The sequence below is a fragment of the Amblyomma mixtum genome, chromosome 1, assembly GCF_055824585.1.
Source record: "Amblyomma mixtum isolate Tamu chromosome 1, ASM5582458v1, whole genome shotgun sequence".
NCBI classification, from domain to species: Eukaryota; Metazoa; Arthropoda; class Arachnida; order Ixodida; family Ixodidae; genus Amblyomma; species Amblyomma mixtum.
Genome location: NC_143012.1, coordinates 6,673,908 through 6,701,888, shown reverse-complemented (window position 1 = coordinate 6,701,888; position 27,981 = coordinate 6,673,908). Strand labels below are relative to the sequence as shown.

The 27,981-nt window shown below is 48.0% G+C and overlaps 1 protein-coding gene across 1 annotated transcript; it reads left to right on the top strand.

The window, feature by feature from the left end:
- Positions 1-6,402: 6,402 nt before the first annotated feature.
- Positions 6,403-20,908, top strand: LOC149365365 (dehydrodolichyl diphosphate synthase complex subunit DHDDS-like). The gene is made up of 6 exons (XM_089568456.1): positions 6,403-6,630; positions 8,912-9,054; positions 11,611-11,733; positions 13,654-13,749; positions 17,018-17,240; positions 20,747-20,908. Exons 1-6 carry the CDS (start codon positions 6,424-6,426, stop codon positions 20,906-20,908), a joined length of 954 nt encoding a protein of 317 aa, XP_089424582.1. The 5' UTR covers positions 6,403-6,423.
- The last annotated feature ends 7,073 nt before the right edge of the window (positions 20,909-27,981 follow it).

The window sequence follows — 27,981 nt, the reverse complement described above, 5'->3', positions numbered from 1 at the left end:
CGAGTGAGTGAGCGAGTGAGTGAGTGAGCGAGTGAGTGAGCGAGTGAGTGAGTGAGCGAGTGAGTGAGCGAGTGAGTGAGCGAGTGAGTGAGTGAGTGAGCGAGTGAGTGAGCTAGCGAGCAAGTGAGCGAGTGAGTGAGTGAGTGAGTGAGCAAGCGAGCGAGCGAGTGAGAGAGTGAGCGAGTGAGTGAGTGAGTGAGTGAGTGAGTGAGTGAGTGAGTGAGTGAGTGAGTGAGTGAGTGAGTGAGTGAGTGAGTGAGTGAGTGAGTGAGCGAGCTAGCGAGCGAGTGAGAGAGTGAGCGAGTGAGCGAGTGAGCTAGCGAGTGAGTGAGTGAGTGAGTGAGTGAGTGAGCGAATGAGCGAGTGAGCGAATGAGCGAGCGAGCGAGCGAGCGAGTGAGTAGTGAGTGAGCGAGTGAGTGAGTGAGTGAGTGAGCTAGCGAGCGAGCGAGAGAGTGAGCGAGTGAGTGAGTGAGTGAGTGAGTGAGTGAGTGAGTGAGTGAGTGAGTGAGTGAGTGAGTGAGTGAGCTAGCGAGCGAGCGAGCGAGCGAGCGAGTGAGTGAGTGAGTGAGTGAGTGAGTGAGTGAGTGAGTGAGTGAGTGAGTGAGTGAGTGAGTGAGTGAGTGAGCGAGCGAGTGAGCGAGCGAGTGAGTAGTGAGTGAGCGAGTGAGTGAGTGAGTGAGCGAGTGAGTGAGTGAGTGAGTGAGCAAGCGAGCGAGCGAGCGAGCGAGTGAGTGAGTTAGTGAGTGAGTGAGTGAGTGAGTGAGTGAGTGAGTGAGCGAGCGAGCGAGCGAGCGAGCGAGTGAGTAGTGAGTGAGCGAGTGAGTGAGCGAGTGAGTGAGTGAGTGAGCGAGTGAGTGAGCGAGTGAGTGAGCGAGCGAGTGAGTGAGCGAGTGAGCGAGTGAGTGAGCGAGTGAGCGAGTGAGTGAGTGAGTGAGTGAGTGAGTGAGTGAGCGAGTGAGTGAGCTAGCGAGCAAGTGAGCGAGTGAGTGAGTGAGTGAGCGAGCGAGTGAGCGAGCGAGTGAGTAGTGAGTGAGCGAGTGAGTGAGCGAGTGAGTGAGTGAGCGAGTGAGTGAGTGAGTGAGTGAGCAAGCGAGCGAGCGAGTGAGTGAGTGAGTGAGTGAGTGAGTGAGTGAGTGAGTGAGTGAGTGAGTGAGTGAGTGAGTGAGTGAGTGAGTGAGTGAGCGAGCGAGCGAGCGAGTGAGTAGTGAGTGAGCGAGTGAGTGAGCGAGTGAGTGAGTGAGTGAGCGAGTGAGTGAGTGAGTGAGCGAGTGAGTGAGCGAGTGAGTGAGCGAGTGAGTGAGTGAGTGAGCGAGTGAGTGAGCTAGCGAGCAAGTGAGCGAGTGAGTGAGTGAGTGAGTGAGTGAGCAAGCGAGCGAGCGAGTGAGAGAGTGAGCGAGTGAGTGAGTGAGTGAGTGAGTGAGTGAGTGAGTGAGTGAGCGAGCTAGCGAGCGAGTGAGAGAGTGAGCGAGTGAGCGAGTGAGCTAGCGAGTGAGTGAGTGAGTGAGTGAGTGAGTGAGTGAGCGAATGAGCGAGTGAGCGAATGAGCGAATGAGCGAGTGAGCGAGTGAGTGAGTGAGCGAGTGAGCGAGTGAGTGAGCTAGCGAGCAAGTGAGCGAGTGAGTGAGTGAGTGAGTGAGCGAGCGAGTGAGCGAGCGAGTGAGTAGTGAGTGAGCGAGTGAGTGAGCGAGTGAGTGAGTGAGTGAGCGAGTGAGTGAGTGAGTGAGTGAGTGAGCAAGCGAGCGAGCGAGTGAGTGAGTGAGTGAGTGAGTGAGTGAGTGAGTGAGTGAGTGAGCGAGCGAGCGAGTGAGTAGTGAGTGAGCGAGTGAGTGAGCGAGTGAGTGAGTGAGTGAGCGAGTGAGTGAGCGAGTGAGTGAGTGAGCGAGTGAGTGGGCGAGTGAGTGAGCGAGTGAGTGAGCGAGTGAGCGAGTGAGTGAGTGAGTGAGTGAGTGAGCGAGTGAGTGAGCTAGCGAGCAAGTGAGCGAGTGAGTGAGTGAGTGAGCGAGCGAGTGAGCGAGCGAGTGAGTAGTGAGTGAGCGAGTGAGTGAGCGAGTGAGTGAGTGAGCGAGTGAGTGAGTGAGTGAGTGAGCAAGCGAGCGAGCGAGTGAGTGAGTGAGTGAGTGAGTGAGTGAGTGAGTGAGTGAGTGAGTGAGTGAGTGAGTGAGCGAGCGAGCGAGCGAGTGAGTAGTGAGTGAGCGAGTGAGTGAGCGAGTGAGTGAGTGAGCGAGTGAGTGAGCGAGTGAGTGAGTGAGCGAGTGAGTGAGCGAGTGAGTGAGCGAGTGAGTGAGTGAGTGAGCGAGTGAGTGAGCTAGCGAGCAAGTGAGCGAGTGAGTGAGTGAGTGAGTGAGCAAGCGAGCGAGCGAGTGAGAGAGTGAGCGAGTGAGTGAGTGAGTGAGTGAGTGAGTGAGTGAGTGAGTGAGTGAGTGAGTGAGTGAGTGAGTGAGTGAGTGAGTGAGCGAGCTAGCGAGCGAGTGAGAGAGTGAGCGAGTGAGCGAGTGAGCTAGCGAGTGAGTGAGTGAGTGAGTGAGTGAGTGAGCGAATGAGCGAGTGAGCGAATGAGCGAGCGAGCGAGCGAGCGAGTGAGTAGTGAGTGAGCGAGTGAGTGAGTGAGTGAGTGAGCTAGCGAGCGAGCGAGAGAGTGAGCGAGTGAGTGAGTGAGTGAGTGAGTGAGTGAGTGAGTGAGTGAGTGAGTGAGTGAGTGAGTGAGTGAGTGAGTGAGTGAGTGAGTGAGTGAGTGAGTGAGTGAGCTAGCGAGCGAGTGAGTGAGTGAGCGAGCGAGTGAGTGAGTGAGTGAGCGAGTGAGCGAGTGAGCGAGTGAGCGAGTGAGCTAGCGAGCGAGTGAGCTAGCGAGTGAGTGAGTGAGTGAGTGAGTGAGTGAGTGAGTGAGTGAGTGAGTGAGTGCGTGAGTGAGTGAGTGAGCGAGTGAGCGAATGAGCGAGTGAGCGAGTAAGCGAGTGAGTGAGTGAGTGAGTGAGTGAGTGAGTGAGTGAGCGAATGAGCGAATGAGCGAGTGAGTGAGTGAGTGAGTGAGTGAGTGAGTGAGTGAGTGAGTGAGTGAGTGAGTGAGTGAGTGAGTGAGTGAGTGAGTGAGTGAGTGAGTGAGTGAGTGAGTGAGTGAGTGAGTGAGTGAGTGAGTGAGCGAATGAGCGCCCAGAGCCACTGGATGAACCTATTACCCAAGGTTCAGAGCGTTCGTGCTCACTTTGGTCGCAGGTTAAATAGCCCAAGGTTCCGCCCTTTCACCAGGCGGCAATTCATCGTGACACAAAAGATCGGAACTACACAACACAGCCAACGAAGACACCTGTTGTAGAGCCCACCCGTGGGAACTGGCGAGGAGGAAACGTAAGTGCGCAGCTCCGTCGCACTGCGAGGCAACCATACTGTTGGCAGCTCGGGTCCATCGAACACAGGTGCGGCATGATGACGTCGCAGCCGCAGCTGCGCTGGCTTCCTCTGATTCGTTCCGGGTCTTCGCAGACGAGGAGCATCCTTTCTTCCCCTGTCGTCGGTCCTTCTAGAAGGTCGTTGGCACCGAGCCGAGCGTGGGAAGAGCTCCATCGACCATTTCCCAGCTAGTCATTCTTTTTGGCGGGGTCATCTTGGGGGTTAAACGACCTTTCGAAATTTCCGCTGTTTAATCCACCACCGTTTTCATCGCGGGTCTCAAGATGGGTCGTAACAGAGTGCAGTACTTCAGCATTCGCTTTGCCAGTGCAGCGCGCACCCGCTGCACTTCTTCGTTTTGTACAACTGCAATCCTAGTGCAGCACGAGTTCCTGGCTGGCTTGCACTCTCCCAAGTGGAAGTGCAGCTGTAGTGCAGCAATATGGCGCCACTGGTATGTAGGTCGGAGAAGCAAAACAAATATAACAATATAACCTCTTTATGAATGATGGAAGTTCCTTCTTGAAAGGAGGAGGTGAGTAACTGTTCGTGGCGCCATTAACTCTAAACCTAAGCGGATAAGTCGAGCCGCATTGCTAGCACTTCAGCGCATATTCGTAAATCGTCTGTGTGTATATATGCACCGACTTCTGTTTTCTGTGGAACAACGGTTTCCTGGGGCTGGTTCATGGCAACACTTCACTGTGATTTGCTGTTTCAAATTTCATCATGTGTTTAAGGATTTTTCTGAGTCTTGTTGTCCGCGCCACGCCGTTGGCCATAATTTGGTGTCAACTCCAAGATTATGAGACGGACAGGCCTTGCACTTAACCTTTGTTTTAGAAGCAGCCAGTGTCAAGCTACAATTGAACTACTGCCTGAACTGACGCTGTGCGCTGGCGGCACCGCCGCGGAACTTCGCGGAACTAGTCCAGCGAGCGTAGCCCAATCGAAGAGATCTCAAATCGTGACACTCCATGCCGCACGAACCACGCTACAATCTCAGCGCCGTTGCGGTGCTTCCCTCGCCTCGCCGCAGCCGGCCGCAGCAGCGTCCTAACTCGCTGCCAAGTTTACCCAGCGGGCCCCCGCCGCTGCTGCGTAACTTGCTGCGTAGAAGTGATCGAAATTAGCGACTTACGCTGCGGAGAGCGACCGATCGGTAATCTTTTTGAAGTGGGTGGCAAAAGTAGCAGATGCTGGGAGTGGATGAAAATATTGGCGAAATCAGTGTGCCCAGCGTTTGATTTATGAAGTCCATTGATCGAACGATATATTGGTAGATCGGAGGAACCATTAGTTGCACGAGCGGTCCACTCACCACCCAATCGATCAATCTATCGAACAGAAATCAAGTATTCAGTTATTCATTATTCCACCAATGGACAAATTTTCATGTGCCAAAACTGCATAACTCAATTTCTAATACCTGCTTTTCATCAAGATCTCTAATTCCGGCATGTTATCCCATTTCGAGCACGCTAAAATGAAGCTCCAGCTGTCGGGATCGAACTCACGACTCTCGGCTCAGCAGCCAGACGCAATAAACAGCGAGCCACCACGCCAAATGCATGGACGCGGCACAGTCGCTTTGGTCGCGTCATCAGTGCTTTTACTATATATACTACATTGAAACTAAGCCAATTCCCCGAAGGGAGGAAGCTCACTGTTACAGCGGGAGCTCCGCGCATTTTTGCTTTTGCAGTCCCATGCCTCATCAAAATTAACACAGACCACTGTGACGGTAATGCTCCAGAAGGGAGGGCGCTCACAGCCTATTTTGCCTCAGGCGTTGCGGGCTTGGCAATTTCCGTTTTAGTTCTTTTTTCTGCACACTCTACTCTTTGTTAGAGCAGGAGCTCACACCGATGCAACAGCTCTGGCATTCAATTGGGGAGCACCCTCGTGCGCGCTTTCAGCATTCAGCCACCAATTAGAAGGCACTGACTTAACGCTGTCAGAAACATCACGCAGCGAGGGCAGGGCTTCCATTTGTCCAGACAAGGCACGAAAACCTTCCAGCTTGTCCACGAAGGTGCACTGCCGAGCGCATTGCGCGACCAGACCCCCGCAAACGACTGCCTGTGTCACGTGGTGCTTAAAGGGGCCCAGAAACACAACCTTAGTTGACGGTTTTTCCTGTTGATCGCATACAGTGAGTTATAATGGTGCTATCAGCGTCGGTAATACCGCGTATATTCCGTTTTTTAATATTTTAATGTCTTCCCAAAAACAAATTCATGGCTCTGATGGGGTCCCCACACCGTGGCGGGTTTTAGCAGCGGATATGACATCACCTGGCGCAAGCCTGATGATTGGACAAACAGTAAATATACTGCAAATTGTGTGAATAAATAGAGACACATTTTGTCACCTGTCGGTGTTTTGTATTAAATCAACAAAAACAACTTGTTCGTCTTAGATAAAAGCCCTACAAAGCAAGTAAAATAAAAGTACACCACTAGGGGCTCTGACATGGAAACGACGCTGCCAGTCTCAGCAAGAACGAGTTACAGAGAGCAGGCAACCATGGAGTGCAAACTTCCGCGACGTGCTCTGGCAGGCTGTTTTGATTGGTTGCGCCAGGTGCTGTCATTGGGAGAGCGAAATAGGAGTGGGAAGCCCCGCCAAAATCGAGTTGAGGGCAGCGTTTTGTTTGCTTGTATTTTGAAATTTCTTAATTGAATAACTCCCATTCCTGTGCATCGATTCCTGTAATTCTTTTTAAGTCGGCATCTGTGTGACATAAAGAATCCACCTGAAGTATAGCCGATATCCCCCAAGCAGTGTTTCGCAGCCCCTTTAAGTTACGGGGCCTAGTTCCAGGGTTCTTTGTGATACGTTGTGCATGTATTCAGCTATTAGCAACTGCACTGAAAAAAAAGAAAGAAAATCGTGTGATCTTGACACTGTCACGTAAGAACCATTGCTGCCGAAAGCACAAAATAGCTTTGAGTGCTATAAGGGTTCCTATTTGAACAAAAAGAGGACATAAAATTTTTCTGTTCAAGAATCCTTCGATAACTTCATCCCAGCCATGGCCACCGATGAGACAAGAAGCTTCAAGAGCCTGGTCTTGGATGCCCTGTCGGACCTGTGTCGGAGGCTGACGATGTGGCTCCTGATGTTGGACACCGTCCCGGCGCACGTCTGCTTCATACCGGACGGGCACCGACGCTTCTGTAGGGCTACAGGCACCGATCTTCGCCAGGCATACGCCATCGGAAAACACAACTTTCATCTAGTAGGTACATGTATCCTGCCGCTGTCATTATCCCAGTTAAAAGACGAAGTCAGTGCGTGCCCCACATTCGACAAAAACGTTTATATTGCAACGAAGAAGAGAACTGAACGTAACCCCCTTTCATTACAACGTGGTTATCTATTGCTAAGGCCAGTTAAGTGATTCTGGGCCCCACACAGATCAGTTCAGTCGTCAGACTAAAAACTCTCGGCGCACGAATTCACCACCAAATTTCAGTACCTCATTGCGGAATGATTGCATATTTTATTATAGTATGCAAAATTTGATCCTAGTGTTATGCAAATGAAAGCAGCACTTTTCTCCTAGCACTGAAGAAAAGACTTGATAGGACACTTAGGTTCCCTTTTAAGGGTGTCATACGATAGCGTTAATGACAGACTCCCTTCAGCGCGCTGGGGTAATCTTTGCATACCACTTCGCCAAGGTTCTGCCTACATGCCCACTGATAAGGAGTTGGTCATTCTCTACTTCAAATTCATAGCGCACTGCGAGTCTTCATACAATTCCTGGCGCAGTAAAGGAGCGGTTTAGAGATGCGCCACTGCCCTGGCAGGTGGCTGTTTCAACGGACGTGCACGTGGCGATGCTTGACAATGGGTCCCCGGAATTGAGGCTCCACCTAGTACTGTGAGGGGAAAGGGCCAATAGGGCCCTAACCCTATAAGCATCATAATCAGCCTGACTGCGCCCAATGCAGGGAAAAGGCCTCTCCCATGTCTCTGCAACTAACCCTGTCCTCTGAAAGCTGCAGTCAGCGTATCCCCGCAAGCTTCTTAATCTCATCCGCCCACCTAACTTTCTGCCGTCCCCTTCTACGTTTGCTTTCTCTTGGAATCCACTCTGTTACGCTTAAGGACCAGCGGTTATCTTGCCTTCGCATTACATGCCCTGCCCAGGCCAATTTCTTCCTCTTGATTTCAACTAGGATGTCATTAACCCGCGTTTGTTCCCTCACCCACTCCGCCCGCTTCCGATCTCTTAACATTACACCTATAATTTTTTCTTTCCATACCTCGCTGCGTTGCCCTGAACTTAAACTGAATGCTTTTCGCTAGCCTCCACGTTTCTGCCCCATAGCTGAGTACCGGGTAAGATAGAGCTGTTGTATACTTTCCTCTTCAGGGATACTGGTAAACTGCCATTCATGATCTGAGAGAACCTGCCATATAAGCTCCACCCCATTCTTATTAGGAATGATAAATGTTTTCACCACCACACCTACCACTAGGGGCTTGTAATTCCCAGGTTGCTCTCCCCTAGTAACTTCTCGCGGACAGTAATTTAACTGCCACCTGTCACGCTATGCAGTCTGCGCAAAATCCGGTGGGCAGGTTGGAATGACGTCACAATGTCGCGTTTCCTAGGTGGCAGGAGGGTCCTCTGCTTTATTGCTCATAACGCCGACACCGTGTGTTCTGCAGAAAGGGAGCGTTAACGCTTTCGCGCTAAAAGAAAAGAGCCGCGGATAAAACCCACTCCGCTAAGAAGATGCACAAACTGCTGAAGAAAAGGCACACGAATATGCGGAAGAAACGGGCATATGCGGCGTACGAGGAGCGGTGTGCAAGCTACGTTAGAAAGATAACCAGGGGACGCATCCTATAAGGATCCATTTTTCATTTGACTAGCGTGACATCAACGTGGTGGCAACACCATACGAAAGCAGCAAGCGGCTAGTCACAGAAACCAAAAGTTAGTGAACCCACACGTCGACGATAGCTTTCACTACCCGCCACCTGCGCCGGTTCACTTTTGGCTGCGATATGCATGCAATGGTGAGGTGATGTCACCAATAAGCGAGTGATCCGGTCACTTCCCATGGGCGCTTGTAAGCCGCGGCCTAGTCAACTAACAAGTTACCAGTTTCAGACGACCAAACTGTTTTCTCAAGAAGAATGGTGTGGTTTGCTTTATAAGGGTTCAACGTCCCAAAGCGACTCAGGCTGTGAGGGACGCCGTAGTGAAGGGCTCCGGAAATTTCGACCACCTGAGGTTCTTTAACGTGCACTGTCATCGCACAGTACACGAACCTCTAGAATTTCGCCTCCAACAAATTCAGCTACCGCGGCCAGGATCGAACCCGCATCTTTCGGGTCAGCAGCCGAGCGCCATAACCACTTAGTCACTGCGGCGGCGCAATGAAGAATCGAGATTAGACCCTTACGGTATATGTCCTCAGATACTTGTGGATTGCGGCATGGGATTGCGGCATGGGAGCCGGCGCAGATTGTCTTCAACAGCATGGTGTTTTGTGCTGCAGGTTTCCGACTGGTGTTTTTCCGTCAGTGCTGTGGTGGTCAGCGCGTTCGCTTTCGGCCTACACAACTTCAGCCGCAACCAGTTCGAGATGACAGCCGCCCTCGACAAGGCCAAAGAAGCCTGCAAGAACATCTTGGACAATCTGTAAGGGCTGGCCCCGTCTGAGTAAGGTTTGGGTAGAAAGTCATATAGTTGAATATGAAGAGTATTTGACGCGAGTGTAAAGCTTGAGAGATCACCAAGTTACTCTTCTTCTGTAGAACATGCTCCAACCATTACTAAAGTTCTTGACATGTGTAAAAAGCTTGCGTTGCATTTTTAAACAAACAGTGCATAAACTGTGTTTGAAATTTTATTCAGCTTTGAGCTCAACTTTTTAAATTCTATGATGTCCAAATTATGAATGAATCAAAGAATATAGTCGTTAGGTTCATGTTATGCTAGCTAGTGTACCCCTATTCAAAAGGCAATATTCAAATTTTGCTCACCTCACTAAAACCTGACAAATCGGTATGCCCCCAATCAGCAACCCTTAGCGTGGTCCATTCTGTGATGCTGTCGAGAGTTTTCTGAAAGGCTAAAGATCGAACGCCTCGAGTGAAGTCGAAGGCCAAGTTAGAGCAAACATTTTTTTATCCAACAAAAGTGTTGCTATTTCCCTTGCAACATTTGTCGCAAAACGAAGAAAAGGAGGTTAACTGGTCGGCACTTAATCGCGCCGCTTTTTTCTCATTTCTCCGCACAGCTCAATAAAATGACGTCAAACATTTTTACCAGAAAGCGCTGTACGCGGACAACATGTTGACGTTGAACTTTCTATCCCAGCTTGACGCAGTAGTGGTGTGTGAACGGTCGTGGCGTATTCGGGACACTAGTCAATAAGAAGTTTAAAAAATGCTACCTTTCTGATATCCTGAACATTGCGCTTTCGCTTCGTCCGGAAGAGTCCTTTGATAGCGGCAAGGCCCCTTGCTGCACTTTAAGAGACGCTGGCATCTGTTGTAGCGACAGGCACCGTCCTGTATGAAAATTCGCGATTCATGACAATTAACTGACACTGTCAAAGGACCATAGCTCTACTGGTCGAGTGTGGCAAATTTGTACGCTGTCTTCAGAGGGAACAATGTTTTCATGACACCATCAGCAATGATGCCCACGTAAGTGCTTGCACAATACCAAAAATAGCGTGATTGTTACAGACAAGATTTCTTGTGAGTCCCAGTACAATACTGCTGACAACCAGATTAGCTCCTAAAGTTTAACGCACATCAAAAGGTAAGCCGAGCCTTGTTTAGCATTCTAATTTATTTCATCGTGTTCTTTGGAATCACTTCTGTTTGTTACAGCGGTTTTATTTTTTTTTCATTCCTAGTAAAAGAACTGTGCAGCAGCAGAAAACCTGAAAACGGGAAATTCTTCTGGCGCTGCAGGCGCTGCTCCATCAGACCAGGATAGCTTACTGTAGGACGGGCAGGCGCGCATAATATCTTCATTTCCTTAAATATATATGGTTTTCATGTCATGGTCATGTGAAAAACCGGTGGTCATTATGTCATCATGACGGCGTAACCACTAGCGCCTTCCAAGCAACAAACATCACTGGCAAAAATGAGAGGGATGCCTAAGCTTCGCATTTAGTAGCAGAGCGCGAAAGAGTTATGGAGTCCCTTTCGCATCGCCTGCTGAGTTTCCTTATTCCTAATTAGCAGGAGTTTAATTACTCATGTACACGCCATTATATGTCACTAAGACACTTCACTAAGTTAAAGTTCTAAACGGGATCACTAGGTCATTTATTCGGTTCGAAACCAACGAGCCTTCATGGTCTATGAGGATATGCAGACTTTCCTTTTCGGCAATTTTTCCATGCAATAAAGAAAAAAACAGCCTTCATGACCTATGGGTGTCGTGCCCGTCTTATAATCCGAAGGCCTCGGGTTCACATCCACCCAAATCCAATTTCATTTACAGCTCAATTTCATTAATTTGCTTCCATCTGGATTTTTCGCTCACGGCCAACGACACCAACGACGACGACCCCGGCTTTTCTGCGACATCAGACCCTTCACTCTCTCCCATTAAAACCCTCGCATAGCAGAAGTATACTCCATACCACAAGGCGTTTCCAGCGCTGTGAAGGCTGTGGAGGTCTGAGCCAATAAGAACTGCGTACGCTGCAATACGTGTTATTCCGCACCCCTCATCCCCATGACGGGTGGCTCCATCCCGGGAAGGAAAGCGCACCAGTGTCCAGCTACTGCGCACAGGAGTCTTGGTCGACTCTGAGGATGCCTTATTCACAAATGGCGGCGCACCACTTAGCAGCAGGCCTCCGTAGCGCTGAGTTCGTGTGGACTTCCCTTGCTAATTTAGCGAGTGAATGAAACGCTCGCTGTACTGTCAAAAATACTCTCCTGAACTGCCTTTCAATTACTGCAATAATTGTTTGAAAGGTAGTCACAACACTGCTTAAATATTTGAGGGACTCTTTGTTCTTTTGCTTGGATCTGATTGGACAAGACAGCTGTACGCTTTAACGCTGCTGTAGGCCACTTGCGACATGAAGTATATATAGCTGCCGTTCTTGTCGCGTTTCCTATCAACCTTTTCGCGAGAAAAAAGTGTGCAACGCACTATGTCGCCTACACAGGGTCTCCTAGAAGCACTGAACGCTATTGCAACCAAACTATTCTTCACCAGGAACGAGTTCAGGGTGAAGGGAGTGCGCACCGAGAGCGTCGGATGCCTGGAGCTGCTTCCGCCTGACGTGTCCGCGATCATGGCACGGGCTGAAATAGCTACCGTCAACAATACGAAGAAAAGGTCAGCGCACTCCGTCATCCAATGTCTTTGTAGGAAAGCGTTGTACGGGAGTGCAGAGTGTCTGTGATACCCATTGAAAAATACTTCTGGCACACGTCGACAATGGGCCCGGCGCTTGCACCGACGTCACACTGCCCGTCATGTTGATGGACACGTTGAAGGCCTTTCCGTACTTCTTGTCGGCTAACTCTCTGCAGAACACGTATTCCGTTTTAACCGAGGGCGACGACGTTATAGTGCTCAAGCAAGGAGCCATAATCTTGCAGATATCATTACGCAGATATTATTACGGAGCAGTGGGTGGTAGGGTAGTTATGCAAGAACTAAGAACGAAAACCACGCAAAGGACGATACACACGGAAGAAGTAGACAGGACGAGCGCGGACTTGCAACTGTTTATTGCAAGTCCGCGCTCGTCCTGTCTACTTCTTCCGTGTGTATCGTCCTTTGCGTGGTTTTCGTTCTTAGTTCATGGATTACCAACTAGCCCCCCATCGTACACTCCTTCAAGTTAGGCAGGGTACCAATAAGCTCTCTCTGGAGACGAAAGACCTGATTAACAAACCTGAGTTCCAGACGATTTGAGTCTCTAGCCCAACAGACAAAATAGAACTGACCGAGCTTTCACAGATAATCAGTACGCTCAAGGTAACGAATATAAGGATGCATAATATGAAGAGAATTTAGCATGTTCTAAAGAACGGAAGTAGCCTTAATGCAGTCAAGAGGAAATCAAGCATTGGTAAAAATTCAATTTATGCGCTTAGAGATAACCGGTACAGTGGCGTTACCAATACGGATAATTTAAAGTGGCCGAGGAGTTCTGCGCAGATCTGTACAGTGCCCGAAGCAATTAGGACGATATTGAGAGAGGCAGTAGTACAGAGCAGTTGGACATCCCATCGGTAACGAAATGGGAAGTAAAGAAAACCTTAGAAGCAATGCAAAAGAGAAACGCAGCTTGTGAAGATCCCGCAACAGCAGATCAGTTGAAGGACGGTGCAGAAATTTTGGTGAAAGAACTGGCCACACTGTATCATAAATTCCTGTGAACGCAAGTGCCGCCAACTGCGGCTCCTTCATTCAAGGCAGTGACTAGTACCTGGTTCCCAAGGTTATCAGTGACCCTCAGCAACCGTGAAGGTGAAAGCCCATACCAAACGTAAAACGGCAAGAGGTTAAAAGAGATCCCGAGTCAAAGAAACGACCAAAAGCTACATAATATATCTCTCCGATCCTACTGATTATAACACGCTAATCGGGAGCAATAAGCAGGCGCTTCAAGGCAAAATGGTTCCCCCGCCACTTCCTTAAACCGCTCCTGGAGGCGGGTGGTGCGAAGTGCGGCAAGTGGTGGTGTTGAACGTCTGGATTTGGAGTGATCCACCTCTCCAGTTTGGTGGAAATACTCGGAAGAATGATGATGATGAATCTTTAAGCTCAAAAACATCTGTGGCCAAAGACCGCCATGACGCAAGGTGTTTTCGTCCCTTCGTGGTGAGGTCAAAGAGCCATTTCCCAAACATTTCACTCTAGTGAAATCGATCACCAGTTCAGGGGAAAGCTTGTACCCATTGTATCACCCGTGGGTACCTCGTGGCACTGGATCGAACTCCACACCTACCGCATGCTAGGTCATAGGAGGAGAAGAGGGGGAGGAAGTGTGCTGATTTACTCGTGTTGGGTGCCTGGATAATCACCACGTACCTGTTAACAACACGTGATGGCGGGACGGTTCACGATGTGGAATGTCATTTGGCGAAACAGGGTGAAGGCGGGACCACGCTATTATGACGGAACCAAAACTTTCACTTTGTGTTCCATACACTGTAAAACAGACTATGGGCCAAATATGCCCGACATTACCGGACCGAAGGTAATTTCTTTACGACTGTCTCTCTCTCTTTCCCTCTCCCTTAGTGTCAAAATGTTCGCACCTTACAGCAGTAAGCATCAAATGGGCCACATGGCGCTACGGCTGGCCAAAGCGGTCAAGGAAGGAGTCCTTCGGCCCGAGTAAGTACATATTTAATGACAGCTTTAATAAATCTAGTAAGAAAGGCAGTTAATATCCCTTTGTGGCGCCATTTTTTTGTTTCTCCCTAAAACAAATATTATTTCCGCCTAAATATTACGTTCAGCTTTTAGCCAAGACGAAGTGTTCGTTTGCCGATGCAAAATACCAGCGGGTAATTTCTCGCATGGCACTGAAAAATTTCCTCCAAGCAGTTCGGAGTAGTTGCACCGAAATGCCAGTACTTGCTCAGTAAACACCGAGGGATCGTGGAACCGCTTTTTCTTTCAAAAATGCACAAGTAGTTAGAAATTGTGTAATTGTATAATTACCCCTAATGTAATACCCCCTAAATGGGTGTCTTTAAGGTAATAAAGTGAAGTGAAGTGAAATAAAATTGAATTTATTACTGATGATGAGGACGATTTTTTTATGGCGCAAGGGCCGCAAAGAGGGCCGTGGCAGAAGGTAGTTATGTCTACACAAGGTGTACGGTCAGACACCCATCTCCTAAGCATTTCATCCAAAATAATTGAAGCCATAGGCCAGGGGTAAGCTTGTGCCTATTTTGTCACTCGTAGGTAGCCGGCAGCACTTGTGATCTAACCGCGCACCTCCTGTATGCGAGGAGGATGCTCAAATCACTACGGCCACCGCTGTGGTGTGATCGTATTACTGGTGACAATCTGTCTGCATAAAATGGCGGACGACGTGCTACCGAGCTTCCTGTGTTGAAAACTGTTATTTACTAAGTTTGTGATATCGCATAAAGGAGCCTATTTGGGACATGAAGGATTCTAAGTTCCCCTGAAACGACAAAAACACAGCTGGGTGCAGCACACTTTCAGTAAAAACTGCGTGTTCGCTTTATGCACAGATGTGTGCAAAGCGGCTTAAAGCGATACGTTGTGGGCTCCTTTTTTCAAAGCATTATGGTGGGCGTAATACAACTAACATTCGTCCTTTCCTGCCATTTGATCATCCCTTAAACTTAAATTACATTAGGATATGCAGAAAGGAAAGGATTTGACCGGCTACTAGCCTTTGTAGCTATCGGCCCAAGCAGTGTCTGAGCATCTATCTTGTTATCGCTATCAAGTTCCCTTAAAAAAAAACGCTTAACTGCCTCCGTCTGAGTTAATATTTGAACCATGCTTTCAGAGAAGAAACGGAGGACGTAAAGACTGGCATCGCCCGAAGTGTATTTTACGAATGACAGCGTCAACTGTGCTTTTCAGTCACGTCATGGGGTATGCATTTTTTAGCGACGTCGCATCAAGAGCTCCCACTGTACAACTAAAATAGTCATGATGAAAGAAAGGGCGCAATAAATGGCCCACTTCCCGATGGCCACCATAACCGCGCGCGATTTTTGGAGACTCTGGATGTGTCCATAGTAGAGTGGTCTGGAAAACTGTGGGACATTAAAGCTCTGTCTTAAAGGTATGACGCAATAGTGGTAATGGGTCCCTTCGGTGGCCTGGGGTCCTCTTTGCATATCACTTTGCAGGCGTGAACACTGTTCGCCGTTATTTTATTTCTGTTCTTCACAGATTTTTTTTATTCACCACAAAACGCATAAACCCTTAACCAAGCCCCTCGAACGTGCCTCGGTGGCCTAGGGGTAGCGTGCTGTCTCGACGACCAAGGGTACCGGGTTCTATACACAGCCCACCCCAAATTTCTTTTCATCATAATTAACTTACATCACATTTTAGCATGTCATGATCACATTTATGTCATGTTGAAACCGTACAATCACAATATGTACAATATGTATGATTTTTTTTTAAATTTCAATCCTATGTCACGTCACCATCTTGTAGACTACTGAGAAATTTCGTTTTCGTTCTCGAAACAGCGGGGTTGTCGTCGAACGTATGCTCTAACGCTATCTCGTTAAGAATTTCGACTACCTGGGGATCTTTAACTTGCAGTGAGATCGCACTTTAGGGTAAAAGAATACCCCTCTCCGCGCCAACGGATTTGGAAGGTATACAACACTCCAAGCATGACAAGCACGTCTGTAGTGCCCTGTGCGTCTGTCTTGAGAACTTTGGTAATATAAACGACAAAAGAAACATCTGCGCAGTTGGCAGAGGTAGCTTCAGGGATATCGTAAACAAAAAGTCAAAAGAAATAGGAACTATTTTTTGCCACTTTTTTAAGCATCACTTTCAGCAGTACGCAAGTCCTAGAGAGGAGCCTTGAGACTTTGAAACGCTTCTGCACTATGCGATTCGCGGCATATCCGCCTTTTCACAAGACCGATTTGCGCATGCGCCCCTCTTCTCCTCCAGCTCCATTGGTCGAGAACAAAAAATCTCTGCCTCTCCCGTAACCGAGAGTAGAGTAAGCATGAAATGTGTACGGGCATAACACATTGTTTGTAGATGATACTTGTCAAAATCATGAAATGGGTCTAGTGTTCAACACACCACACCACATCACACTCTTCTTGTTGCGTCGAAGCGATCGCCTGCAATAGTGCGGGCTTAGGTAGGGAGCCGCGAACCGTGGCGGCCTTGTAGCTTTCGAGAGCAGCCGCATAATCATGGCGTTGTGGGCACAGGCGAGCAGTCTTCTCCTGTGGCGTATCGCTTTCAGCAAGACGCTTCCTATCTCTCCTTTCATCAGACTCCATTGCTCGGCTTAAGCAGCTGTGGCGGTGGCGGCAGTGAAATGCAGGACGATGCAGAAGCGTACGCGGACACGAAGAGACACAGGCCTGACTCCGCGAGCGTGTATACATCTGCCTGCCAAAGGGGTAACCTTCATGAGCTGAAGGCCCAGCGGCCGGTCTTTCGCATGCGTGAGTGTGGGACCGCAGCGCCATCCTTGGGGACGGCGCGGAAGCGCGGCCCTCTCCTAGAGAGTCTCGTTAAATCTCGTACGGTGCCCGGATGCTCTCGTTTCAGTGCCCGGATGAGTGGAATTCAGTGCCCGGATGTTGGCTCTCGCTCTCGGCGTGACGTCACCACACTGCCGACAACGGGAGCTAAAAGCATTTCATGCTTAAAACCGCCAGCTCCTACTGTGCATGCGCAGTTCGTGTTAGTTACAGGGGCAAGCGGCAGATGGCGGCAGCTATCACGCACACTTGCCACCTCGAAGGCACAGCTGGCTCCTTTAGGAAATAGATCGTGCCTGCGCCTCCCACGTGCGTTTGTTTTCAACCAGTAGCATACGAATTTTCTCCACTCCCTATAAGCCGCCACATCTTGGACTGCGAACTTAACGCGTAGACTCGTTCGCTTCGAATCATCCCAGGGACATCACCACTGAGCTCCTCGATGACTGGGTCAAACTCACCGAGTGTCCCGACGTGGAGCTGCTGGTGCGCACGGGCGGAGACCAGAGGTTCAGCGACTTCCTGGTGCTACAGTGCAGCTACGCATACTACTACCTGGAACAGATTAAATTTCCTGAGTTTGGCTTCTGCAACTGGGGGATGGCTATGCTCCAATTCCAGCTGCGATGGCCTTACATACAGGTGAGCCCCGTTTCCGGTACAGGGAATATCTAACGCCCTAAGCTCTAAAATAAACTTTGTCTCACGTCTCTGCAATACCGCTTCGAGTTTATTCCCTCTCAGATTTCTGCTTTTTGCCGTATACTCCTCGGCCGCGGAGGCCGCGTTTCGATGGGGGCGAAAAGCAAAAGGCGCCAGTGTGCTGTGCAATGTCAGGGCACTTTAAGATCATCAGGTGGTCGAAGTTATTCCGGAGCCCTCCAATACGGCAATTCTTTTTCACTTTCTTCTTTCACTGCATCCTTTATCTCTTCCTTTAAGTCAAAGTTTATGTGCCCACCGAGAAGTCGGATAGTTTCTGAGCCATTTCCTTCCCTCAAGAACCAATTTCAAATTCTACATTTTCCTTTTCTCTGTTTTCATATCGCCGCTGAACTCCATCACCGCCACCGCCTGTACGTAGCAATCGAAGGGCCTCTTAGTGCGTGCTGAACGAGCAAACTCAATATAATGCAAGGATTTGAAGGTACATATAACCGCGATGTAAAATGATTTTATATCGACAGATTACCTTTGGAGGATGTCAAAAAAAGCAGATCGCACATAAATATCGCTTTTTCCATCAGACGAAAGAGTGTGAGCGTCGAGCATTCGTGGCACCTTTCCAAATACTTGGCCATACTGCACCTGTGACGATAAGTCTGCAAACAACAAAATCATTGTTTATGGTTCGTATATTGTTTAAAGAACGCTTGAAGCGGTACATTTATTTGTTTCCAATGTTCTCAAGGCGGTAAGTCCGCAATACAGGGAAGAGACGAATGTCAATTATTTTGGAAAAACGTGCCCAGTGGCGTCTAAAAATTGCAGAGCACAGAACAAACCAGCGAAAAAAGGCCGAAAAAAAAGGCCGTACTGACGCCTTCACACAAACCCGATCCTGTCGTTATCGATAGCGGTTTTGGGGCACACATGTGATCACGATGAATTCTATATTCTTGATGTTAAATAAGTAAACAGGGTTGTGTTTGTCTCGCCTCTTCTCGCCCGTCGTCATTCGCGCTGTTTTTCAATGTGGCAATTCACAACCAGCTCACCCAGCATTCCATACTCCAGACGTTAAATAAGAATTTTTTTCCGCGCTTAAAGAACCAGGAATTTTTTTCCAAGGCTCTCATTCTTCACCTAAACTACTAAACTAAAGAAATTCTCAGGCGCAAGGTTTGCAGTCAGGAGGAAATTAAATTCCTACTGATAAGTTAGTGAAAACTTCATATACTGTAGTGTCCTCTAATGTATTGTGTGATGTTTAACGTCCAGATTTTGCGCGATAGATATGAGAAACTACGCTGTGGAGCGCTTTGGATAAACTTCGACCACATGGAATTCTTTATCGCGGAGCTGAGATCGCACAGCATACTGGCGCATTTGCATTTCGTCTTCATATAACTCCCCCCCCCCCCCCCCCTGAATGGAATTAGGTATGCCTGTGAATTTTTTCTCCTGCCCCGTTGCCCTCAGTCCGCCCTTTACCCGCAAACCTATACAGTCGAGCCAACTCATATCCGCCGCAGATATAACGATCGCTCGCTGATCGAGAACGAGTGTGGTGCTACTGTCAAAATATGCATTAGGGCAATGGGAATTCATCTCGGATACTGCGAACAGCTACGGCCGCACCATTCTGTTACGATCCAGGTGCCTTCGTAAACTTCTCCAGAAGTGGAACAGCTCGTGCTTCCAGCCAGCACAGAGATTGAAGAGCGTCTCTCATGCAGCCCTCGCGACACCGCCTCGGAAAGAACGTGTCGACCCGAAAATGCAATAAAAAGACACTATTGAACAGTAAATAAGCGACGGGCAAGCGCTGGCCGGTGGCCTCCGAGGAAAATCATTGCCTGCCTGTTCACTGGCTGAGCAAAGCATCCAAAGGGGAAGATGCGCGGTGGGTACGAGACAAGGGCATTGTCGAAAGCATAACTACTGCCCATGGCCATGGATCAACAGTGCCGATTTGAGAAGTTTGATCTTGCTGGTCGTATGGTATGCGTCGCCTGCCTAGTCAGCTCCATCTTTTTCGCTACTACTACGTGCAGGCAGCGTCAGACAGCGGACAGTGCAGGTGATAGATTCTGTGCCACAAGCACTGCGCTACTTCCGTCGCTGCATGAGGCGAGGAACTACAAGTAAAGCTCTCGAAAACACACGCGACCGGACGCATGTAGATTTGTCGCAACGCGTCGTTGAAGCATAGCTGGCCAGAGGTTTCCTCGGATCACTGCATGTTCCTGCGTACCACAAAATGGCACAAGCACGTGCTCTGACGAAGACGTTCAACGCCAAGTACAAGCACTCCCGTACCGCCTGGAATATTATTTATGTGGCCGACCTGCCACCAACCGTCGTGGGCATTTCTACCAAGATTAATTACACCCCGTCCCTAAATGTGATAGTTGGCAGCAAGGATCCCGACGAGGATTAAATGACCACCCTAAATAGCCTGTAAAGCGCCGCTGTAGAATCTACTTTAAACAAGTAAGGGCATAATGCAGTTTTTAAGGAAATGAACGCCGGTATTGGCAGGCTTAATATTTTTGGCTGTTATATGGAGAGTCCCCTTACTATGAGCGTAGGATATCACGAATGGAATCCACGAGACCGCCAGGTTCGTTATAAGTGGGCTCGGCTGTACCCCAAGTGGCGGGCCCAGCTAGCCTCGGGCTAGCTGACGGATTATTTGGCTTTGGTGGCCCTGGCGCAAGGTATCCTCGACGCTTAATGCTTCGTCGTAATAGAGTTGCCTCTCGCTCCAAAAAAAATGCGGCTGCTGCCACGGCCGAGATTAGCAGAAAAGGAAACGTGTAGCAACTGACTCTCTCACATTGTAGACGTCAACCGTGCTTTGAGGGAAAGGATGAAAAGACGCGGTGAAAGTAGAAAGTAATAGAGATTCATCGTTCTGGAAGGCTCTGTAATATATTTTACCATCTGCGCGTCTTCATTGACATCTTAAAGCACTCGGGCACTCTTCACGTTCTGCCTCCATCGAAATGCGGTCGGCGCCGCCGAGATCTCTTTGTTAGCGCTCGGCCACTGGGCAGGAGCACCCAAGTTTGAACCCGGCCGCAGCGGCCATGTTTCGGTTGTTTCGGTGGAGGCGGAACGCGAAAGGCGCCCGTGCACTGTATGAGATCAGTGCGCGTTAAACATTGCCAGGTGGTCTTCACTACGCCACCTCTTTCCCTCTTTCTTCTTTCACTCCCAACTTGCACCCTTCAGTGTTCACAGAAAAGGGAGAAAGTTACTGCTTCCTTACTTCCCCCCAAAACAAATCTTTTTTTTTTTTTTGCTACCTAGTAACGGATGCCGGTCACTACTACCCTCCTGTCGCTACAATCGTTTTTCTTTTTCGTTGCTCTGTTTTTAGTGCTGGTCTCATCAAGTAACGCGTAACCATCAAGTCCAGCTGCCTCTTCTGCGTGACACGCTCATGTCTTCTTCACGCATTCCATTCTCGGAAAACGCAGGCGGTGAAGCAAAGGCACGCCCAACTGAGCGGCACAACCAACCGCCGCTTGAACGCCCAGCAGGTGACGCGCCAGCAGACTTTCCTCGGACGCCTGCAGGCTGCCAGAGCGCCGTACCTGGAACGCATTGCTGGCGCTCAGAAAGCGGCCCTGTGCCATTAAATGTTACACTCCTAAATAATCTCGCATTTCTTTTATTGCGAAAGCAATACTGCTAGCACTTTTCTGCCGTCGGTGGAGGTCGTTCCTTCGCTCCGGCGCAGCTCTGGCGCACGACCAAGTCACAGTGTGACGTCACGACCAGAGGAGAGCAGGGGCCCCAACTCGTCTCTTCGGCCGTAGTGGTTCCTTCGCTCGGCGAGGCGGCTACCACGTGACGGGCTCCTCGGCCCGCCGCGTGAAGGCGCTCGCTAGGAGAGGATAAACGGGGCGCTTAGTCATGTCTGAGGAGTTGTACAAGGCGTCGCTGGAGCGACGTGCCGCACTCAAACGCCGGCGCCGTGCCGAGGAGACAGATGAAGAAAGGGAAGAGCGGTTGTCTAAGCAACGCGCCTATGCCGCAGAATGGCGAGCCCGGCGGCGTTCTACAAGTTCAGTGAGCGAGAGTAGTTTCATGGCCTCTCTGAATGCCGAAGAATCGTCTATGAGTAGTGCAGAGCAATATAATTACCACCGAAGAAAGAATTACCACAGAAGAGAGAATTATGGAGGTAAAGGCCAAGTACACTAGCGGTGTAACCAAGGCCGAACTCCTCGAGTGCATATGCGACATTAACAACGCCATGCAAAGTGAAGTTCCCGTGTTGTGTCCAGAGTAAATCATTTAGTTGCACAAAAGGCGAAGCCATGCCAAACCACCAGCAGAGCCAAGCGCAGCCAGGGAGCTATTGCTTTCGCAATCACTCAGGCTTAAGCAGAGCTAAGCCATTGCAAATTTTTATTAATGTATTAATAACATGATGTTATGCGGGAAGGTACGAGGGGGTACCCAAAATAAACCGGACTAAATTTTTTGGTCGGCAAAGCTTCTGTGTTACCGCATTTTGCCACTTGGAGCGCATAGAACGAACATTCCAGAGTCAGTACGCCGAGTGCCGTCGCTGAAGGAGGTCAGACTAGTTTAGGCAGAGTTTTAGAGTGACGGCTGTTTTGTGTGAATGTCGTTTTTGCAATGGCTGTTTTTTGTGAACAGCGTACGCCAGTGAAATTCTGATTTTTGCTCGGAAAAAGTTGAATGCAAACTCCTGAAATATTAAGAAAGACGTACAAGGACGATGCTATGGGGACAACTCAAGTGTTCCTGAATGGAATCCTGAATCAAAGCAACAATCATGCCAATGAAAAACTTCAAATTCACCTCGCCTCAAGAAAGCTCGTCAGGTGAAAACAAACCTCAAAGCAATGCTGATTTGTTTTTTCGTCGTGGGAGGAGTCGTCCATTGAGAATTTGTTCCGCAGGGTCAGACAGTTAGCCAGGCTTTCTACTTGGATGTTTTGAAAAGATTGGGCAACAGTGTGCGGTGGAAGCGGCCAGATTTGTGGCGGTCGGGTGACTGGTTTTTCCATCATGGCAACGCCCCTGCTCACACAGCCCTGTCTCTACGACAATTTTGGATCAAACATGGCATGACCCCTATTCATCAACCCTCATACTCTCCCGACCTTGCCCCGTGCCACTTTCTTTGTTTCCTAGAATGAAAAAATAGGTGAATGGAAAGCGTTTCGCTGATGTTGCTTAGGTGAAGAAAAAAACGACGGAGGCACTGTCAAGCATCACAAAAGATGAATTTAAACAATGTTTTGAAAAATGGAATGAAAGATTCGACAAGCGTATCATTGCAAGTGGGGAATACTTTGAAGGAGATTGAAGGTCTGTGCTTAAAATGTGAACAAATAAGTTCAAACAAAAATAAGTCCGGTTTCTTTTGGGTACCCCCTCGTATGGTGCCTTATTGTGGCCCCGGCTTCTATTTCACACAGTGGTCAACTAAAGCGGATGTTGCATACCAAAGACAGCATAACATACACAACGGCATAGCAACAAGTGGCAACGCGCCATACGCTCTTTGCCTCTAATGCCTGTAACACAGAACATAATTTTATAAATGCTGATAACTAGAGGCCGGATTTTTAGGCACCAAAAAACATGTTTTAGGCGCCATAAATAGGCGGCTAAAATTGCATTTTAGGCACCTAACGAAGAAAAATAGGCACTATAAACTTTATCAAAAGTGCACACAGTTCCGAACTTCAGCGCGCAATATCACCGTAAAATAAAACAAAAACACAGCGGGAATTATTTGGGACCTTAAGCAAGGTGCGAAAATTAGAAGTCGTTTTTTTGTTTGAGTCATTTACTCTATGGTTTGAGCGCACGAATGCGTTTTCGTATGTACGCACGACTGCCAGCTGTCTAGTGTGGCCTGTTCCACCAAGATTACCGCCAAATGCCATTTTATGAAGATGGAATGCGGTTGGGGCACAAGGAACGAAAATAACGCGGGTTACCCAGGTGAAAATTTTAATCAGTTAAACTGTTTCCAGCAGGTTTATTGAACATTGTAAAGTTGGTTTCAAATGGAACCAACTGGGGATTTTTTGGACAAACCTATAACTTACTCCATATTCTTTCCGAAATATGGTGCGATCTGGTCAACTACCACTTTAACAGCCGAAGTCATCAACAAGCTGCCGCAATAAAATGGCAGAAAATTGGAAAAAGGTTGCTTCGATATTTTCGGCTGACGTGGTTGGTATTGTGTACGCAGCCGGCGTAGGTGCAGTGTTCACCACAGCCAACTGACGAGGTCATCTAATGTTGCCACGTGTGTGTTCTACTGAAACCCGAAATGGATTCGAAAGCAAAACCACAGCGTATTTCAGGCCCCTTTTCTGCAAAATAGGGCATTTCTAGGCACCGACGTCGGAAATAGGCATTTATAGGCACTGACACCCAAAATAGGCATTTATAGGCACTATAAAAAGAGTATTAAACATATTGTCAACACCTAATTCGTGCTCATATGTAAAAATGGTGCGCCTACGAAGCGTTGAAAAAAATAGGCATTTGCCTAATATCCGGCCTCTACTGATAACTAATGCATTCTTTTCTAGTGAAAACTTATGCGCTCTTAAAATGGAAATTAATGCTTTACTAAGTAACCTTTGTGAATGTCTCAGAAAAATAAATTAGAATTAAACACCAAAAAACAAAATAAATATTTTTCGGCCCCGTAATAAGTGTATTGATGAAAACATGCTGTTAAAATACCGGAATGCAGTCATCCAATGCTCCGCATGTCGCAGGTTTCTTGGTGCCCTGTTTGAAGAAAATTTAAATTGGTCAAGTCATAGAGGAAGGATGAAAACGAGCACTTCAAGGTCGAATGGCTTTACTAATAAACTAAGAAATACGAATATTGCCTCCCCGAAGGAAAAAACAACTGTACCATGTCCTAGTGTATTCACGCCTTCTGCAGGGCGAAACGCCCTTAATCTATTGGGGGTAGCACAACGAATAATAATATTAATAGTTTGATAACTTCGCAGAAACGCATAATACGCATAATTGAGAACGCTCTTTTAAGAAGGCACTATGCTCCGCTTTTCAAGAATAAGAACTTATTAACAATAGAAATCCCCCTAAACAAAATACAGCCATTCGTAGCTACCAAAAAATAAACCTTAATGAAAGTGCCTTTTTCAGAAAATACCTCCCGAAATAATACGGCTACAATACACGCTGCTCAACTTACAACTAGGGCAAGATACGAGCGAACTACGCTACGCAAAGGCAGTCATTTTTGACAACTGCTTTTTTGAATGGCCTTCCTAGTATATTCCCTCTGATGCAAATTATTTGTCGGCCTAGCAATCATTAAAAAAGGGGGTGAATGTGTACTTCCTTGTCATTTCCGAAAATGACTTAATTTCGTTATGGCGTTTTGTTTTCAGTTCCTGTGTAATATGCACCGCTTTACCCACGCTTTCAGCGTATGTTAATCTATTCAGCTTTTTTTTTCTGTTTGCGCCGTATGCCTGGGTGTTATGTGTATTGGGGAAGGGGACGGACACTTCTCAGGCATCTGGGCCTTTCTGTCAACGTCTCAGACAGTCCTTCTTTTTTGTCCCTTGTGTGTCTGAAAATTCATTCATGCATTCATTCATTCATTCATTCATTGCACAATGGCAAACGTCAGTTGTGTTAGCAATCAATTTTAGACACGGGACTGTAAACAACAGAGAGTCGACCGCCGCAGCAAGCGGTTGAAAAAAAGATAAAACCACAAAGAACCGCCTATTTTAAAAAAAAACAATCAATGGAGCAATATAGAAGGTAATATCGTTTATGTAAGCAGGAAATCACAGCGAGATGATTTCGATTTTCTTTCCCTTTAATTTTTTTAGGGGGGGGGGGGGGGGGGGGGTGCAGGTCAGAGTGGTAAATCAATCATGTACTTAACCTACTCAAAAGAAAATTTAACAAAAAGATGAAAAAGACAACCACATAACACAGGTGAGATCAGAACCCATGGCCTCAACTCGTAAGTTGCCTTATTTGTACCGCACGCGAAATGCTTTTGGTAAAGCAGCTGCGAAGCATCGATGGTAAAAAGGGAATACAGAAGAGAGAAAAAAACACTGCTGAGGTGTTACCGCAGGGTTAAACGGATCCAGTTTTCTTGGATATGGCTTTTAATTGTGAGGCAGCTGTGGAAAATTGCAAGCTACTGTTATGAACATACTGTTACAAGAAAGGGTTTATTGCAGGCGGCTCAAGCTAGATGGCTCTGATTGCAGAGTTCGAGAGCGAAGCACCTTTACCTCATTCTCCTTGTCATCTATGCGGTTGGCGTAGCCTATTTATGGGTCCTTTCCCCTACGCAGCCGAAGCCCAAGGGGCGAGTTAAAAAGCGCCCCGCTTTTTAAGTGGGAAACCTGAATCACTTCAGTTTTCGCAAAACGACGGCTGCTTGCCGTGAGGCACGCTATGCGATAATTCAGCTACCTAATTTGGTCATTTATGATGTAGTGTCCAACGTAGTGGCAGAGCAGCTTCTGGGGAAGTCTACGTCTTCTCACAGGCCGCCACAACAAGACCAAATCACCAGGCCCATAAGTGCCGTGACGGCGGCGGGCATCGTGGCGCGTTTTTTTATTGATCTTGGGAGGCGAGAGCGCGAATGCAGCAGGCTTCTTCGGTGAGACAGAGAGCCTCTGCTGCAGTGGGATCACCATCACAACGGGTCTGTTTGAGGCTGGGAGAAGACTGTGTTAGCTCTCCTTCGATTGTTCGAACAAAACGTGAACTAAATTATTTTAGCCAGATGTCATTTGAGTAATTCGGGCGTGCTGGTTTTTAAATGTTTTAGGCCCATGTTTTCTCCTTGTAGCTTTTTATTCGCCCCTTTTGAGCTTGTTTTTCAATTTCTCAACTTTTAACATTTTAGAGTCCTTTTTGGTTTTTTTTTATTGCATTGTGATTTTATGCTCTTGCCTATTGCTTTCATGTTTCATTTTCGCGCTATGTGCAGCGTAGCGACTTCAACCAATTGCACTTCTTTTCTTTTTCCTTTGTGCGCATTGTTAGCTCGTCTTTTTCCGCTTTTGTTTATCTTGTGCGCCAAGAAAACCCAGCAGCTGTTCCCCACGTTTCCCCGCCCACTCTTCCTATATACGTATATATACACCTCTTTCTCCAATAAAAGAAACTAGTTGATGTCAGCACTGTGGTGTCCGTCTTTTCTTTGCCCGTTTCTCAAAGTTTCGCTGTGTTTTTTAGCTGTTTGCATGGATGTGCCCACCTTACAATAAGGGTGCACAGTACGGTAACTGGATCCGTGAAAGGCCAAGGATTAATTTCGACTACCTGAGCTTTTCTGCAGTCCACTGAATGGTGAAAGGACGTATATATCGGATGTTTTCTTTATGTTTCAAAATTAAAAAGAAACGGTGACTTGCTTTAGATTTATTTCAGTCCTGAGGCTACACTGGGGACTACAACGGGCGCCAAGTGAGAGGCAAAATGCTTTAATTAGTTTTATAATGAACCTCTTACGTGGATTACTTCTTTCTGTTTTTAGTGCGAAGGCATGCATAAGCTCACCAACACCGACCAAGAGACTTGTCACCGTATGTACGTGCGTTCTTTCGATCTTGTACCGTTGCCTAGCAATCCGAGGTACTCGGGTAAGCTCGGGTAAGTTCGGAGGAGCGTCACGATATGGGTCGCACAACCCCCTACCGGTGTCTGGGACAGAAGCAGCCGGCTGGCAATAGAGTGGCGCATCGCTCAATCGCTGCGCCACTGCGCTGGTAGCCTGCGCTGGCATATTAAACCACGACAAAATACTACCTTTCGTTATTGTCCATTTCTGCGCTCAGGACGCGTTTGTACGCAGCACGCGCATATCTTACAGGGATGCTGTGCAAAAAGCGGCGTCGAAATACAAATAAACGAGTGAATAAACGATGCACACATTCACGGCGATTGCGATCCAAATACAGTGTGTGGGAGAAATTTGGAACCGGTAGTAGCGGACAGACTATTTTCCTATGGTTCTTCGCGTTAACTTCGGAAACGCACCTCAGCTATTTCATTTTCTTTCTCTTCTTCTTCTTCTTATTCTTATTCTTCTTCTCCTCCTTCTTCTTCTCCGTCTTCTTCTACGTCTTCTTCTTCTTTATTATCACATCAGATATACGAAACATTTGCAAAAACTGCTGGGCCAATAGCCGAAGCTAGTATAGGCCCCAATGTACGCATTTGTTATAACAGCAACAGAAGATACTAACATGAAACTCGGTTATAACTGGTCAGTGAACAAAGCAATAGCGAGCAACACCCAACAGCAGACATAAAAAAATTAGCAAACGTAACCCTCAATCTTCGAAAAGTAGAAGCGCTTAACTGAAAACAGGAAATTCTTAGCCACTTTCATCAGCTGACGAGATTACCACCATTTTTTCGGGCTTTACATCAACCGTATAAGAAAGCATCATCATTACTACCCCATCCTCCGCTCGAGGAAGCACGCGACAGCTGCGATAGGCAGCGTGGCACATGCGCACGCTACCATCAGATCACCGCGTCAGCGTCGTCCTGGGCGAACGTGCCCTTCCATCGATCTCTGCGTCTCTTTGTGGACTTGCCCTCGCCTTCGCACGACACCGTCGTCGTCCCACTAGGACAAGGCAGGTGACAGAGCTGCACATCACCACTGGGGGCATCCGAA